The 17,845-nt window shown below is 42.3% G+C and overlaps 1 protein-coding gene across 6 annotated transcripts in view; it reads right to left on the reverse strand.

Moving 5' to 3' along the window:
• The window catches only part of KCTD1 (potassium channel tetramerization domain containing 1), a 106,018-nt gene that overhangs the window by 11,812 nt on the left and 76,361 nt on the right, over window positions 1–17,845 (reverse strand). For all 6 annotated transcript variants that reach the window (XM_061597546.1, XM_061597537.1, XM_061597575.1 and 3 more), the window contains one exon: window positions 10,127–10,271. In XM_061597546.1, the coding sequence (XP_061453530.1) occupies window positions 10,127–10,271 (145 nt within the window). The remainder of the gene's footprint in view (window positions 1–10,126; window positions 10,272–17,845) is intronic.

Here is a 17,845-nt window from a genome sequence, read left to right on the forward strand (position 1 = left end):
TAAGGCAAGTAAATGTATTATTGCACAAGCTTTCATGCATTACCAAGAATGATGCATCTGGTGAAGTGGACTTTAGCCCAAGACAATTTATGCCATAATAAATTTCTCAGTCCTGAAGATGTTAGTACTGCTCTTTTTGCTGTTTTGCTAAAATTGCTCTATTATCTATTTTACAGGGTGGATGAATATAAAAAGAATATAACAATACTTTGGCAAATCTAAAATTCTATTACAAAACGTAGGATGGTGCAGAAGATGGTTCAGATGAGCACTCAGTGTGCAGAGCCTATATGTAGTACGGATTGCACCCCGCCTGCACACACCACCCATGCAACCTTGTCCCAGTAGACAGCCATATGTTGAATTTGCCGAGGACCTACCTGAATATCCTGATTGTGTCCCAGATTATTTTTTGTTTTGTTTTTTTAACTTGGGCTTTTTTCATGATTCTAAACCTGTCCTTTCCCCCAATTCAAAACGCGGGGCAGGCAGGCTAGAGACCAGCAACATGATGGTGTTGTGTGGTGTGTTTAAAAGAAAAAGGGAAAATGGCATTTTGACCTCCTTGTAGATGATATGAAGCATCCTGAGGCATACATGGATGAGACTCAGCAACTCTATAAACACTTCTTGTTAGGTATGCATTGATTTCTTTTGATTTTTTAATATGTTTTTTATTTGAAATATATAAAGATTGAATATTAAATATTCACATAATACAGAAACCATATACACAAAGAAAAGTACATTACATATAAAAGTACTACTCAGTCTATCACTATCCATACGTATGCATTGATACAATGGCCAGAAATAATTTATTTCCGAGTTGAGGCAAATTATGGCACACCTGATACATCTTGATGCCTGGTCAAATCCCCAAATATCTTCTCTGTTAGATGTGATTTTGGTCCCTTTTTCATTTATTTAATATATTTATATACTATTTAATACCAGAACAATCTCTAAGCAGTTTACAAAATGATAACCATCTCTCTCTCTCTCTCTCTCTCTCTCTCTCTGTGTGTGTTACACACAGTGAAATTAAAAGACTACAATACCAGATGAAACAATAAAATCCCCCAAAATTAAAAATTAAATAAAGCAGCATATGAAAACATCTTAAGAGTCAGGGAAATGACTCAGTAGACTGGCCACCAAGTACCTGTAAGGTGGATAAATGTCAGGCCCAGGATGTGACTCAGGAACCAGACCAACGATTGTAGTTAATTCGTGTTTTATTAGGGTAATGTCCAAACAAAGACTGCGTTTTCTCATGAATCAATACAGGGATACAGGTCCTGCGGCATTGGGAGAAAGTTGACAGAGCAAGGGACTTCTTCCTGCCTGTTCTTTAAGAAGGGGCCAAACGGGCGCGCAATCTTTCGCTCCTCCTTAACTGCCCCTCAGGTACTGCCCGCCTTCCCCCCCTTCTCTCCTGTCTTTTCAGCTGTCTGCGTGCGTGCGGTGAGGGGGGAAGCATCACCCCCTCCTCTTCTGAAGTTTCTGATTCCAGGATGGGGGATAGGGGAGGGACTGATGGTAAACTGCCTCCCCGCTTTTCGGCTGTGAGCAGCCCTCCCTCTTCCCCCTCTTGCTCTGAGCCTGAAAGAGGGGGAGGCGTGAGAATGTCCAGGGAGGGCTCAGGCTCTCCGTTGCTAAGCGACCTTATCACTGGCAGTTCCTCTGTTTCGTCTTCGCTCCAAAGGGGGGAAGTTCCTCCCCCTTCCCTCTGCCATCCATCCGAATACTCTTCTCCCAACTCTCTGGGATCCAGCTCCCCGGGATTGGGACCCCAGCTCTGCCTTCCGACACCATCCCCCCTCCCAGGCTGTGCCCCCCTCCCCTTGTCTGGCTTGGGACGGTGGGGAAAACGTTGATGGAAAAGTTTTACCAATTCTGGAGCATGCACATCAGCTGCATCTTCCCATGATCTGTCAGCCACCCCATAGCCTTTCCAGTGAATCAAGTACTGCAGCTTGTGGCGTCTGATCCTGGAATCTAAGATCTCCTCAACTTCAAACTCAAGCTGCTCATTTACCAGGAGTGGAGCTCCGGGAGGTTCCTCCGGCCGTAACTCACTGGGAGGGGCGGCTTTCGTTAAGAGGGATCGATGGAACACAGGATGTATTTTAAACGTGTCAGGCAGCTTCAGTCGGTACGCCACGGGATTGATTTGAGTTTCTATCTCGAAAGGACCCACCCTCTTGTCTTGTAATTTTCTACATTTGCCCGGCATCTGGAGGAAGTGGGTGGACAGCCATACCTGGTCTCCCGGTTGAAGGGGGGGGCCCTCCTTCCTGTGCAGGTCAGCAACTCGCTTGTACTCCGTTTTGGCTTCGTTTAACTGCTGTTTCAGTGTCTGTTGCGCCGCTTGCAATTCCTTAAGGAAGTTCTCAGCTGCCGGTACCAGCATTCCTTCTGAGCTGCTTGGAAAGACTTTAGGATGGAATCCATAATTAGCGAAGAACGGGGTTTGTTGAGTGCTGGAGTGCAGAGAATTGTCGTAGGCGAACTCTGCAAAATGCAAATATGATACCCAGTCAGTCTGTTGATAGGACACATAACTTCGTAAATATCTTTCCAAAATGGCGTTCAAGCGTTCCGTCTGCCCATCTGTCTGGGGGTGATGGGCGGAGGAGAGTTTTAATTCCGTCTGCAACTGTTTCCACATTGCTCTCCAAAATTTGGCTGTGAACTGAGTTCCTCGGTCTGAGACTACGCTGTTTGGCAATCCATGCAGCCGGTAGACTTCTTTTATGAATAACTTGGCCGTTTCTTTAGCCTCTAAGGCCCCTGCACAAGGAAGAAAGTGTGCCATTTTGGTAAGTAGATCCACCACTACTAAGATGGCTGTCATTCCTTGGGACTTGGGTAGATCAGTTATAAAATCCATGGAGAGGTCCTTCCAGGGTTCGTGTGGGACAGGCAACGGTTGTAACAGTCCTGCTGGTGTCCCTGTTTGTGTTTTTGTCCGCAGACAGACAGAGCAGGACTTTACATAACTCTCAATATCCCGACGCATTTTAGGCCACCAGAAGTCCTTGGCCACGTTCTGAATGGTCTTGTAAATCCCAAAGTGTCCCGCTGTGATGGAATCATGACACTGGCGTAGGATTCTGAGCCTTAATTCCCCTTCTGGCACATATCTGGCGGTTTTGAACCATAACAGTCCATTTCTCCAGTGAAAGGTTACTTCTGAGTCTTGACCTTGTCCTGTCTCCTGCTGATATTTTAGCATGTCTGCATCTTCTTGTTGTGCCTTTTTGAGTTCCTCTTCCCATGAAGGCTGGCATACTCCCAACGTTAATTTCTCTGGCGGGATTACGTACTGAGGCTGGTCCTCGGATTCACTTTCTTTGTATTGTGGCTGTCTGGATAAGGCATCCGCTCTCTGGTTTTTGGCTTGGGCATGGTAAGTAATCTGGAAGTTAAACCTAGTGAAAAACTGGGACCATCTTATCTGTCTCTGGTTCAGCTTTCTGGCTGTTTGGAGGCTTTCAAGATTCTTGTGGTCGGAGCGAACTTCAATTCGATGAGAGGTCCCCTCTAGGTATTGTCTCTAGTTTTCAAAAGAGCCAGCAGCTCTTGATGGCCAGCAGCTCCTTCTCCCAAACTGTGTAGTTCTTCTCTGCAGGCTTTAACTTCCGAGAGAAGTACGCACAGGGGTGCAGCTCCTTCCCTTCTTGGTCTAACTGTAGCAGGACCCCCCCGATGGCAAAATCTGAAGCATCTGCTTCCACTACGAAAGGGCGGTTCGGATCAGCAAAACGCAGAATGGGCTCAGTAGCAAACCTTCTCTTCAGCTCCTCAAAGGCCTCGGTGGCGTTCTCTGTCCATTGAAACTTCTTCTTCCCCCTTAAACAGTCAGTCAGAGGAGCTGTTAATTTGGAAAACCCTGGAATGAACTTTCTGTAATAATTGGCAAACCCCAAAAACCGTTGTACATCCCTTTTGGTGACAGGTTGGCCCCAGTCCAATATGCAGCTTACTTTCCCTGGGTCCATCTCCACGCCTTCCGCTGAGATTCGATATCCAAGGAAGTCTAGAGACTTGAGGTCAAATCCACATTTCTCTAATTTAGCATACAGGTGATTTTCTCTCAGTCTCTTCAACACCGTCTTCACATGCTGGTCGTGGTCTTCCTGGTTCTTTGAGAACACCAGGATATCATCTAAGTAACAGATTACATACGTGTCCAACAAGTCTCTAAACACGTCGTTCATGAATTTTTGAAAAATTCCTGGACTTCCACAAAGCCCGAACGGCATGACCAGGTATTCATACTGTCCGTAAGCGGTCAAGAATCCTGTTTTCCATTCATCTCCCTCCTTCATTCTGATCAGATTGTACGCTCCTCTCAAATCCAACTTCGTGAAGATTTTTGCAGAGCGCAGTCGGTCCAACAACTCTGAGATCAGGGGCAGCGGGTAGCTGTTGGGGATGGTGATCTGGTTCAATGCGCGATAGTTGTTACAGGGTCTGAGTTCCCCCCCCTTCTTTTTCACAAACAATAGTGGCGCTCCAGCAGGGGATTGTGAGGGGCGTATGAATCCTCGCCTCAGGTTTTTATCCAGGAATTCCTTCAGGGCCTCCCTCTCATTCTCTGTGAGAGAGTAGATTCTCCCTGATGGGATGCTGGCTCCTGGCACTAGTCAATCGCACAGTCGTAAGGGCGGTGGGGGGGTAAAGTCTCTGCCTCTTTTTCATCAAACACATCTTTGAATTCTTCATACTTTGGCGGCAGGGTCACTTGCTCGATCTCTTGCACTGCCCCCGCTAAGGTGTTCTTGATTCCTTCAGGTTGACAGTTCTCCTGGCAATACTGTGAGGTGAACCACACCACCGCCTCCTTCCAACTTATTTTGGGTTCATGCTTTGCTAGCCAGGGCATTCCCAGAATCACCTCAAAGTTCGAGAGATCTGACACGTATAGCGAAATGAACTCTTCGTGCCCAGGGATTTGAAGTTTCACTTCCTCCGTGGCTTGTGTCACCCCTCCTGACTTCAGGGGTCTCCCATCGATAGTCTCCACCGCTAGGGGAGCGTCCAGTTTCCACCGGGAAATTCCATGACGCTTGACTAACTTTGCATCAATAAAATTTGTGGAGGCTCCACTGTCAATTAAGGCAGTGGAATTAAACACCACTCCTCTGGAAGTTGTAATCCGAATAGGCAAGACCAACACCCCCTTTGAGGGAGGTTGGATCATTGGGGGGCCTTTATACAACGCTGCCCCCAGTCCACCGGCCTGCACGTGGACTGGGTGTTCTAGTTTCCCGACGGCTCGGCTTTCCCCCCTTTCAGTCCACAGTCTCTGGCCACATGGCCCGGCTTTGAACAATAAAAGCATAAACGTTCCCGGCGTCGTCTTTCCTTTTCTTCTTCCGACAGTCTTGGCCTAGCCCCTCCCTGTCCCTCAGTTGCATTACCTGCCATTCCTGTAGTGGGAAGGGTCTTGTTGCGGGATGCCGAGGCTGAGTATCTCGGGACCTCCTGCTTCCTTTCCAGGCGCCTTCCTTCCATCCGGTGATCTATCTGTAGGCATAGCCGGATGAGCCCTGGTAGGTCAGCGGGGGGGGAGGTCCTGGCCAACTCATCCAGGATTTCAGCATTTAATCCACTCCGGTACATAAACATCAGAGCGGCGTCATTGTAACCAGTTTCCTGGGACAGAATTTTAAAAGCGTTAGTGTACTCGGAAACAGTCCCTTTAGCTTGCTTCAGAGCGCCTAGTTGCCGCGCTACTGTTTCAGCCCTTTGCGGGTCTTGAAACATCTCGGTCATCTCCTGTATAAATCCTCTGTACCTTCCTAAGACAGTATCCTTTCTCACGAGATACGGAGTCACCCATTTTGCAGCTTCTCCCTCCAGGAGGCTAATCACGAAAGCTACTTTAGCCCCATCGTCTGGAAATTCCGTGTGCCTGACATCCAGATATAACTCACATTGAGCCACGAAGGTTGCCAACTGATCACTTTGTCCCGCGTATTTTGGGGGCAATCCAATGGGAACCTTTACTACGGCAGCTGGAGGGGCTGTTCGCATCTGGTCTATCGTGGCCTTCAAGGTTTGATTATCCGTCTTCAGCGCCTTGACTGCTGCTAGCAGGGCTTGAACATCCGTCTGTAAATCAGCTACCTTAGTCCTCAGGAGTTCCACTTCTTCCGTCTCAGAAGTGGGGTTCGTCCCCCCCGCTGCTCCCTTTGACATCTTGTCCCAGTCAAGTGAAGAGAGCGTTGAGGGTGATTTAGGTGGCTCTGTCAAGCTGTCAGGCCCAGGATGTGACTCAGGAACCAGACCAACGATTGTAGTTAATTCGTGTTTTATTAGGGTAATGTCCAAACAAAGACTGCGTTTTCTCATGAAGCAATACAGGGATACAGGTCCTGCGGCATTGGGAGAAAGTTGACAGAGCAAGGGACTTCTTCCCACCTGTTCTTTAAGAAGGGGCCAAACGGGCGCGCAATCTTTCGCTCCTCCTTAACTGCCCCTCAGGTACTGCCCGCCTTCCCCCCCTTCTCTCCTGTCTTTTCAGCTGTCTGCGTGTGTGCGGTGAGAGGGGAAGCATCACCCCCTCCTCTTCTGAAGTTTCCAATTCCAGGATGGGGGATAGGGGAGGGGCTGATGGTAAACTGCCTCCCCGCTTTTCGGCTGTGAGCAGCCCTCCCTCTTCCCCCTCTTGCTCTGAGCCTGAAAGAGGGGGAGGCGTGAGAATGTCCAGGGAGGGGCTCAGGCTCCCCGTTGCTAAGCGACCTTATCACTGGCAGTTCCTCTGTTTCGTCTTCGCTCCAAAGGGGGGAAGTTCCTCCCCCTTCCCTCTGCCATCCATCCGAATACTCTTCTCCCAACTCTCTGGGATCCAGCTCCCCGGGATTGGGACCCCAGCTCTGCCTTCCGACAATAAAGGATAAGAGAAAGGGATGGTCTAAAGCCATCTGAACCCCACCCCAAAAGTATTTAAGATACACTCAAAGTTCCGAACTAGCCCATGACAAATAGAGATCCCATGAAGGAGGTATCACCCCAGTAGGCCTCACCAAAAACTGGGTAAGATTCAAAAGCAACAAGGGGAAAATAAGGTTTTGGAAATTCCTATTATAATTATGTAAGTTAAATTTAGAAAAGCAAGATCAAGGTCAGGGTGGGACATAAGAATTTTTCAAACAGTGGAGGAAAATACCTGTGGAGGAAAACAGTGGCCCGCAATACCTGATGAAACGTCTCTCCTGATACGAACCTACCCGTACACTGCGCTCAACATCGAAGGCCCACCTCCGGGTGCCTACTCAGAGAGATGCCCGGAAGGCGACTACAAGAAAGAGGGCCTTCTCGGTGGTGGCCCCCGAATTATGGAACACCCTTCCTGATGAGGTTCGCCTGGCGCCTACATTACTATCCTTTCGGCTCCAGGTGAAAACCTTCCTCTTTGTCCAGGCATTTTAATATTTTTAAGATTTTAATATTTAATATTTTTATATCTGTTAATAGTTTGTATTTGCATCTAATGTTTTAACAGACAGCCATACGACACACCTTTTATAATTGGATGATTAGTTGGTTTTTAGCTGCTTTTAAATTGTTTGTGTTTTATTTTTTATGTACACCGCCCAGAGAGCTTGCTATGGGCGGTATAAAAGTTCAATCAAATAAATAAATAAATAAATAAAATACTCCCACAGAGAGAAGGGCTAGCAGGTAACTACTGGCTCCAGCTATGGCAAGAGCGGTTCAGACTGGACGCCCAGAAGTGCTGGTATGTGGAATATGCTGCTCAGAAAAGTAACAGGATGTTGTGCTCTAGACTTCTTCCAAGATGAAAATATTTCAAGGATACCTCATCTTTAAAGAATCCTGCCCCTGTCACAAGACTGGAGTAGATGACCTTGAAGGTCCCTTCCACATTGGATTCAGTTATTATACATATAAAAATGGAACTGGCAGTGACATCATCATCCCAATTCAAAGTGAATAGGATTCAAACCTATTTTACGTGCTCTGAAAACAAAGTATGAATTTTGAACAAGGGCAACATTTTTCCATTTTAAATGTTTGGTCTACCTTTAGGAAAAGAAACCATTGGGGCAGTGGAGAAACAGATGCTGAGCCTCAAGTGGACATATGTGGTTAACGGCTATTTAGTGCACCCTAAGAATGCTTGTGAAGGGCAAGTTGCTACTACAGGGTTTTGTGAAGACTGCAGTTTAGCTCTGTGACTGGAGCTAGAGCTCATTTCTTCAAACAAGTTTTGATTTTCCTACTGAGTAGATAAATCGGGCCAGATGTTTCCAATATCCTGGGGCTGGGTTTTTAAGAGTGCTCACACAAAACCTTTTTTTAAAAAAAATATGGCCCTCAAGCAACAGGGATAAAACAATTACACAATATCTTGAAATTCTTCATCTCTTTTCAAGGTTTCTTCCCCATCCTATCTGAATGCAAAAAAAAATAAAATAATCCCATCTGAATGCAAACAAATACCATGTTAGGGCACATCATACTAAGGTGAGGATAAAAAGACTATGAAAATATTAATTCTGATGGTGCACAAAGGAGAATATTTTTAAAAGCTAGTGGTTTACATGAGGAGTAAGTCTTACACTCCTCATTTAAATGCATTTTTTCTGTACTTATTAAATTGTATTATTTTAGAACCCATATTTTCATGAAATATACATGCATGGATACTTTGAACAGACTGTGTCCTTGTACTGGATAATTTCATTCTCCAGAACTGAAATCCTAAGCGCACTTACCTGTAAGCAAATCCTACAGAAAATCGTGGGATTTATAATTTTTTTACCTTTGAAATTGAAAAAAATGGCTGCAGCCCAAATCCATGATATCCAGTACCTAAAGTATCAGACAGACTGGAGAGACCCAGTCTAGAAACTCATTGGGTGACTTCAGTCAGTTAGTCGGTCTTAGTTTAACCTACCTCGCAGGATTATTGTGAGGATAAAAGTGGAGAGACTGCGGGTGGGATTCAGTTATAGGCTGGCAAATTCAAGATGAGCAATTAAAGTGGATATGGTACTCTTGCAAAACAAACCCACTTCTGGGAGAAAAAACGTGGACTTTTTGCAAGTAAAGAAAGTGACCAGAAGTGTGGAATAACAATTACTTGACATTATTATTATTTATTACATTTGTATACCACCCCATAGCCAAAGCTCTCTGGGTGGTTTACAACAATTAAAAACATTAAAAACAAATATACAAATTTAAAAACACTTAACAAAAAAAACAATTTAAAAATACATCCTAAAATGCCTGGAAGAAGAGAAGACAGGATACAAACAAACCACAACGCATGTTCAATAAACAGCGGGAATTATATAACCTCTTCACAAACTTTGTGCAAACAAATAATGGTGAATGCTCAAAAAACAGGTTGTCTGGAAGTGATGAGGTTTTGACTGCATTCCTGAGTCCTGCTAGATTAGGCAGAAGAGTCCATCTTGGCCTGTATCTTGTTTCCAACAGTAACCAGGCTGCCAGGGAAGGCTGGGGAAGAAAGGATGTGGGTCGGGTGGGAATGTGCCCCACCCCTGGCATAAAGACAATGGCCCTTCCCTGTTGTTACCCACCTGCAACTGATATTCAGAGGCACACTGCTTCTTAGCTTGGAGGCTCTGTTTAGTTATCAAGGCTAGTAGCTGTTGACAGATTTATCTCAGGGACTCAAAAAGGAAAGATAGCACTACTCTGAAAACTGCTGAAAATCTTCCCCTTATGCTGGGTTATGATCAAAGGTCAAACCTCTATGACACAAATGGCAACAACAGTGCATGGGGAGCCATCAAATTCCATGGACGTCTACAGCTCAAGAGCCATATTCAGGCATTCAAAAGCATGCATATATTTATTGCACATTTATACCACCCAATAACCAAAGTTCTGTGAGAGGTTTGCAATAAAGGTTACCATCACATGGTGTGAGAGACTGGGGTGGTGCCTGCTGGCCTTACTCCCATCCACGTGTCCTCATTGGACCTGCCTCCTTGTCCATGTGTTCATCAAAGCAGCCCACAAACATTTTGGTCCCTGTGCTTTGCAGTTCTGATTACTCAAATTACCTCCTTTCTAAACATTTCAAACATGATGATGATGTATAAAATTTCACCTTGAAATCATCTGGTATGAGGAGTTTTGATGTTCGCAGGAAATTCAGGATATATCTGAACATTTGGCCATCTCTGTCAATGAAGTAGTGCTGCTTCAGGCTGTCCAAAACAATTGGCTCTGTGCCATCAAAAAGCCTCCCAATTCTGAAAGTGAGAGAAAAGTCAATTTACAGTCAGCATCTTAAACCATTAGGAGTCACTGACCTTGGGCATGGAAATTTTTTGAATCCATAGTTTGCATTTAATTAGGCTCAGTGCCGATAACATTTTGTGGTGAAAACAATATCATAATGAACATGACAGAGTGATACATTATCAATGTGAATGTGGAATCAATTTAAAACTTAATAGAAATGAGAAGACTTGTCTCCTCAGATAGTTATAATGAAAGCAGAGCAATATGGAATGAATCCCCATTTCAATAGTTCTTTAAAACATCCTTTAAATGATGCTGTATGAAAAAAGCATGTCCATTAGAAGTACTCTTACCCATCCACAGAATTTTCTTATATTTACATCTTGCAACATAAGCCTTCAGGGCTGAGATTTCTGTGTCTTTGGCTCTAAACCAAAATAATCTAAGCATGTGAAATCTGGTAATCATTGTGATTTGATTTTTATATTCTGAATATTTCAAGTTTTCATTCTTGAGTTTGTGCCATGTGAAAGAAATAAGACTGCGGCTCTAAATCCAAGGAGAACCATTTTCAAATTTTATTTTTTAATGATGCCATTAGCCCTTTCTTTTTCCATCCATTACTCCCACAAGGAAAAGACAAGAAAATCATTAGTGTGAGTTTTATTTATGCAGTAGTGATATTCTTGGCCTGCCCTTTGGGCCTCATGCTGTCAAATGGTGGCAGTAGGGCTGGCTTTGGATCCAGTGGATCCTGGGCTAGCTGAGCCCCTCCAGGAATGCCCATTTCAAGATTTTCTGCACCATTTGGCAGATAGAACAGGAAGCTTCATACCAGCTGAATAATGTTGGCATCGTTCTGTGAGTGCAAGTTATTAAAAGCTGGCAAGGCTCGGCAGAGGGACAGCTTTGTCTAATCCAACTCCACCCACCCAGTACAATGCAAAGAGGTTTGGACTGCAGCCTAAACTATCCAGATTCCTGGCTGAGAAGTAATTTGAATTTGGCTCACCCCTGTTCAGATTTGGCTATTCAGGGAATTAATCCTTAATCTCTCATTTGAATTGCTTAAATAATAATATATACAATGCCCTTCTGTCAATCAAGGAAGCCAGTGAACATTAGAGTAGAACTAAAAGTTTTGGATAGAGACCCACTCCCATATTTCAGTACCACCATACAAGATTTTAAGCCAAGTAGTGTCTACTTGATTATTTTCAGACAAACTCTGTACATGTCTCCAATTTATACCACTGTCAATATTCTTTATGTTGCTGATCTACCCTAAGTGTTAATCAATTTAGCTACTTTTAGTTGAACAACAAGAACAAGGGATAGGGAAATGCAACTCAGCTAGGGTTAAGTCCTATTAAAGCTGCCAGCAAATAATTTGTATTTTTAAACCATCTATTTTCACTTTGTGTAATCACTGGCCTTTCACTGACTTTCAGGAACAACCTGAAATTTCAAATTTCATACCAAAGCCACAAAAAGGAACAGAACTTTATGTATCTTCCCATTTACAAAGTAAAATGATCACTTAGAAAAAGACTGAATGGCAAAAGCTATTCAGCAGGATCACAGGGATCAGAGATTTGGATGGCCCCTATTATCAGCAGCAGCCGCCGCTGCCCTATACCTAAAAGTCCCAGAGCAGGTTACAACAATTTTAAACACATAATTAAAAACAACCTAAACAACATCACAGTAAATAGGATGGGTCCTAAAAATATACATCTCAGATGTCGAAGGCCATGGTAAAGAGGTTCATCTTTCTTTGTTCTCAAGTTGAGGCATATAACAAATTTGGGTTATATAACTCAGCTGAAATAAAACAAGCAGAACCTAGTGATTCAAGATTCTAAGGATGCCAGTAATAAGGAATATAGATGACAAGAATACTCTTTCCAATGTTTTCCATTATGGCAAAGGGCTGTTACTTTTATGTCACATTTAATGACCTTACATTACTTATTTCTTCACTCCAGGTTCACTTTTTCTAGTTCCACTATAAAGCCAGCAACAGGATAAGGTAGTGTTAAATAGGAGTTGATGCTTCTTCCTGCCATTCTTTCCCACCACCACCACCACCACCACTCCCCCAATGGACTTCATCCTCCAAATCACACGTGTCTGAATTGCTTTAATATTTGCTTCTGAACTTCCAAGTAGAAGCACAATGAAACTGTCAGACTCACAGTGGCCCAAGGCAGAAAGCAGCTGTACAAAATGAAAATGCAACCCAGGAGGCAAATGAAATGTTCATAGATTTAACAAGATCGAAGATTTATATTGTGAAAGTTGTCTTTGAATAAAGTAAATAAATTTTTAAACATGAATAAATAAGGGGTCAAGAAATATTTCAAATATTTCAAAATGAAGTGGATTGGATTAGTTCCCTAGACATTTGCTAGCATTCAAGTTGATTTGTTTCTTTAAAAAAGACATTTTTCTCCCAAGTGGTGTTCATATCATATTAAACACAACTGAAAATTCATTTCTAATTTTGTTTTGTACTTACTCAAAAGTTACTTCTCTTTGCAATTTCCTTATGGCCATCAACAAGACATGACAAAAAGCTACCAGGCTTGCAGCCAGATATAACAGGGCAAGATCTAAAGGGCTCCACCACCCCTCAAATCCCACAGCCACCTCTCTCACTGAGTTCACATCTAATCTATATGCAAAGTAACGGAAGGACAAACCTGTGCGTATGGCGAGACAATTCTAGTTCTCTTTATTTGTAATCTGGTCCACAACTGCCCTTGCCTTTTTCCTAGCTATCTGCACTTAAGAGGAAGAGGCAAGCATAACATCTGTGAGAGAAGTTGGAGAAAGTATTTGGATAGTTGTTGGGCAAACACCCAACAACTATCCAAATAGTTTGTAATAACAAAGTTTCTTCCTTCTCTTTCCAGAGCAGGTTTGTGTTAACCAACTCAATATGACAGAGCCAACCCTTATCCAAGAAGAGAGCAGAGAAGAAGTTCCTCAGCTGCTGGTGCCAGCCAGCCTATCTCCAAGGCAAGGATGTGTGAACCCTGGCCAAGTTTGATACTCACTGGGACCAACTCAGAAGGGAACAAGAGCCCTTAGTCATGCATTCTATACAGTCTAGCCCTATTTTCGTGTCTTGATGAGCTTCCCTTTATTCCTTCTCTTCAGGAGTTCCCAGTCTTGCTGCTACCCTAACCCTGTGTTCCTTCCAGCCATCCTCTCTGCCTACGTTTTCTATGAACTCTTGAGATTTCACAATAACTTACTATCTTGTTGAACTCAATAACTGTGTGGAACAGTACTTAAGGACTACCAAGGCCTATTTACCATTTTAGAAAATTGATGTGAAAGCAGCACACTCAGAAGTCCAACTCATGAAAAATCATCAAGAATCAAAGTTATGAGCAACAGTGGATAAAAAGGGGAAGAGAGAGTGAGCAATTTCTCATGCTAACACACAGGTATAAACAATTCAACTAGAAATGTGAATTTTTAAAACTCACTTTTTGGAACACCAAGGCATTCTCAATAAAAGCCAAGAAATTCATAGTAGAAAACCTAACTAAAACAACAATTTCAATCCATCCCCTCTTTTCCTTGTCAGGAAGAGTGAATGTGCAGCTTAGCCTCCTGTTGCTTGGGGCTGTTCTTTGAAGGACACGCAAACTGAAAAGTTACTTAATTTTCATAAGTAAATATTTTGTCATTTATTTAAAAATATTTTTATACTGCTTTTCATTTAAAAAACAAGTGATGAACAGCACAAAGCAACAGTAAGAACAAAACCAACACAAATTCAACAATAATCATAAAAACAGTAAATTTAAAGCAAACAGATAAAGAACAGACTAGTATTAATTGCCAGGAAAGGCTTGGAGGAATAAATGAGTTTTCAGGCAAGAGCCAAAATCTCATGAATGTGGACATCTGCCATAACTCAGAGGGGAGATAGTTCCATAGAAGAGGCACTGCAACAACAAAAGGCTTCCCTAAGAGCATCTTAGTTGCCACAAGATAGACCTTTGGAGGTAATGGCACAACCAGAAGGGACTCACTGTCTGACCTCAGTGATTGGGCAGGATGATACGGTGAAGGCATTCCCTAAAATAGCCTGTTGAAAAGCTTTATAAATCTTTTACTTTTAACAAATTGTTTTTTTTGTTGAAAGTGTTTGTTGTAAGGTATAGCATAACTTTGCTTCTTTCCATTTGAAATATGTTAAACGTATTTTGAGTAAATGTCAAGAAATGAAAGTAATCTCAATTCCTGCCCTCAAAATATATATTCGGGCTGATACCAGCTTACCTCTATGATTGCAGTAGTCTGCGTATAAATACTGGGGGTGGGAGGAGGGGGTAGTTATTTGATTTTCACCTTGTTTCTTCTGTAATGTATCATCAAGATGATGATGTTTGTGATGAAGTGTTTCACACAGGGGCCTGAAGATAATGGATTCAATGGATATCCTTAAAGGATCATTTGTCAATTTTGTATTGATTATTTGTGCTGCTTTAAGATAGGAAGAGATTTCATTTTTTAGATATAGGCTATGAAGCCCTGAGGCATCTTCTTAAACTGTTTTTTTAAATCAATTTTCAAATGGGTAAAAGGAGGCCAGAAGAGTCTTAATGAAATTGAGTAGAGTCTTCTGGACCTCATTCAGTTGAATCCTAAACAAGGCCAGACAAGTTTAGAACCTTCTTTCAGCAGAGAAGCTCTGGCCTGGAAGTGTTTGCTGCTACTCTTTAGAATTTGCGGTTATGGCTCCTTGAGTAAAGCCATAAATTATAGTCTTAGTACTTGAGACATAATATCTAGTTACACAAGAGTGTAAATTAATTGCTACCACTAATGAGGACAAAAGGAAAAGCAGTTACTATGCAAACAAGATCTTGATGTTTATGTATAAAGGGAGGAAACCATTACTTTGTGACCATGTTACATAATCTTCTGATGCTGTAACAAGTACATCCAGGTAACCACACACACACACAAACGATTGTGCAAGAAAAAAAGCCCCTTTCAATTAAATGTTACAGTCTGCTTTGAAATTACAGTTGGATATGTGCTACGTGGATATAGAAAACATGGAGAATCTATGCTGTCTTTCTGAGATGGACCCCTAACAGGAAATTCTGTCTAATATGACTGCAGGCGTATTCTAACAGAAGAAACACAAAAGAGCTCAAGTGCACTGACAATTTTTTTAAAAAAAGTCAAATGAAGCTGAGAATATTTCACAGAACTACCCTACATCAGGGACAGAGACTTCCCAAAGACTTGTTCAACCCAAATGCAGCAATGCAAGACCCACCACATCTGGATTATTCATGTAAGATGTATCCCAGCCACAGCTGGACCATGAGAAAACTGATGGGCATAGAATTCCAGAGGAGCACATGCATCCACTACAGCATGAGACCATTTCTGCATCATTCACTCTCTGCCCACCTTCTCATTTACCCACCTGACGTAGCTGAAGAACAAGGCATTTTTCTATTCCCTGAACCATCTTTTGTTGAGATAAAAAGACAAAAGATTTTTTAACAATCAGGACCTTAATTACCAAGTTCAAAATATACAGTCTGAATAAAAATTTAGTCAGTTGGATATAAAATTTAAATCTATTATCTTACAGCATAATCCTAATTTTGTTTACTCAGAAGTAAGTACTACTGAATTCAATGGGGCTTACTCCCAGTTAAGTGTGGTTTGGATTGTTTCCTTAGGCTGCAATTCAACACACACTTAAGTGGGAGTAAGCAGGTACCTAATGGAGCTTACTTCTGAGTAGACATGTATTGGATTGCAGCCTTAGTTCTCTATACCATCTTGGGGCATTTTTAACAGAAAGATGGTTAATAAGTTGCATAAATAGCTAAAACTTATCCTATCCCATATATATATTATGGAATGATCTTTCTGACGAGGTGTGCCTGGTACCAACACTGTTATCTTTTCGGCGCCAGGTCAAGACTTTCCTCTGCTCCCAGGCATTTTAGCATGTGTTTTTAAATTGTTTTTTTTTTAAGTGTTTTTAAATTTGTATATTTGTATTTAATGTTTTTAACTGTTGTAAACCGCCCAGAAAGCTTCGGCTATGGGGCGGTATACAAATAATAACAACAACAACAACAACAACAACAACAACTGTATGGATTACGTATGTTTACTTGTAATGTTCACTGCAGCTCAATTTTCTTAAAAGAAGAAATACTGTAATTTTTATTTGTTTAAATTTATGTCTCACTTTATTTAAATTTATGTCTCTCAAGGGAGCCACTTTATTCTAATTCATTCTACAATTAGAGATTTCTGGTAATGTTATTTGACGAGATCATTACAAGACCAATAATGTGTTAATTACATAGGGTGAACATGACAGGGGTAAATGCCAGCATAAAAATATAGAATTAATTTCTTCACTCAACTGGAAAATACACATTTTAAATGTATCCATATATTAATATAGGCTTTATAATGTTTTATATATTAATTAATATTATTATGAAAATAAACTGTATGTGTATGTTAAGGAGGCCGAGGCTGCAGGCATTCAACACTGTGCTGTTCTTGTTATGATTTGAAATAAACATTGGCTGCTCAGGGTCAGCATCAGGTATTGGCAGCAAGCTGGTGCCCAGGCTCTCAGCTTCTTCTGTAGCATTTAATGATGGAGAATGGACAGGAGAGGGCTAGCTTGGCTCAGAGCACGCACAAGCTACAAATGCATACAGGAAAATGCAACTTCAAAGGGCAATCAAAATTCAAGGATGGCTGGTATGATAACACAAAAGGGGATGTGAAAACCTGAACTTACTTTACTTGATAGCAGAAGTGGAGCTAACTCCCCGATTAAAGAATGGGATTTATAGAGAGTGTATAATTACAAAGGAGAGATATTTAGAGGTGCAAACAGACCCTGTGGTGAGAGGAGTTCTGAATTTTCTAGTTCAGGAATAAGGGACTCACCCCTCAGTTAATGCCAGAGGGTCTTGGGACTCTGAGATAAGTGAGAAGTGTGATGGTTAATAAGTTACATGAAGTGAGAAGAAGGGTGAAATGGGTTGGAACTTTACAGGGTAAATTAAAAAAACACAATCTCTCTTCATTATTAAATGTTTATAAGGAAGGCCAATTAATTGTGAATGTTGGACTGAAACTGGAGGTTGGGGTTGGAAGGAAGACATGAAAGCCATCAGTGAAGAGCAATTGGCAGAGAAAGTATTAGAACATGCCATTATCAGAAGTATATGATCCAGCAGAAATGAAAAGCTGATACGACTGATTAAATGGGAGAACCACAACAGCAGAGACTGATGCTATAACTTTAAATTTCACTTCCTCCAGCATTCTCCATTTGGCCCATGAGGCTGTTCTGGCCAAGCCATGCCCATCTGCCCTACACCTGACAACAGCTGATCATCGGGGCTTGCAAAGCACTCTGACTTGATTTCAAACTGCATGGGCAAAAACAGGCAACCAGACAAAACTGTGACATGGCCGGTGGGGGTGGGGAAATAAGGATCTGTCCCACTGGTCAGATGCAGTTGCCCACCTCTCCACTACAGCAAAATCACTTGTT

Source organism: Rhineura floridana, chromosome 1 (assembly GCF_030035675.1).
Source record: "Rhineura floridana isolate rRhiFlo1 chromosome 1, rRhiFlo1.hap2, whole genome shotgun sequence".
Classification (NCBI taxonomy): domain Eukaryota; kingdom Metazoa; phylum Chordata; class Lepidosauria; order Squamata; family Rhineuridae; genus Rhineura; species Rhineura floridana.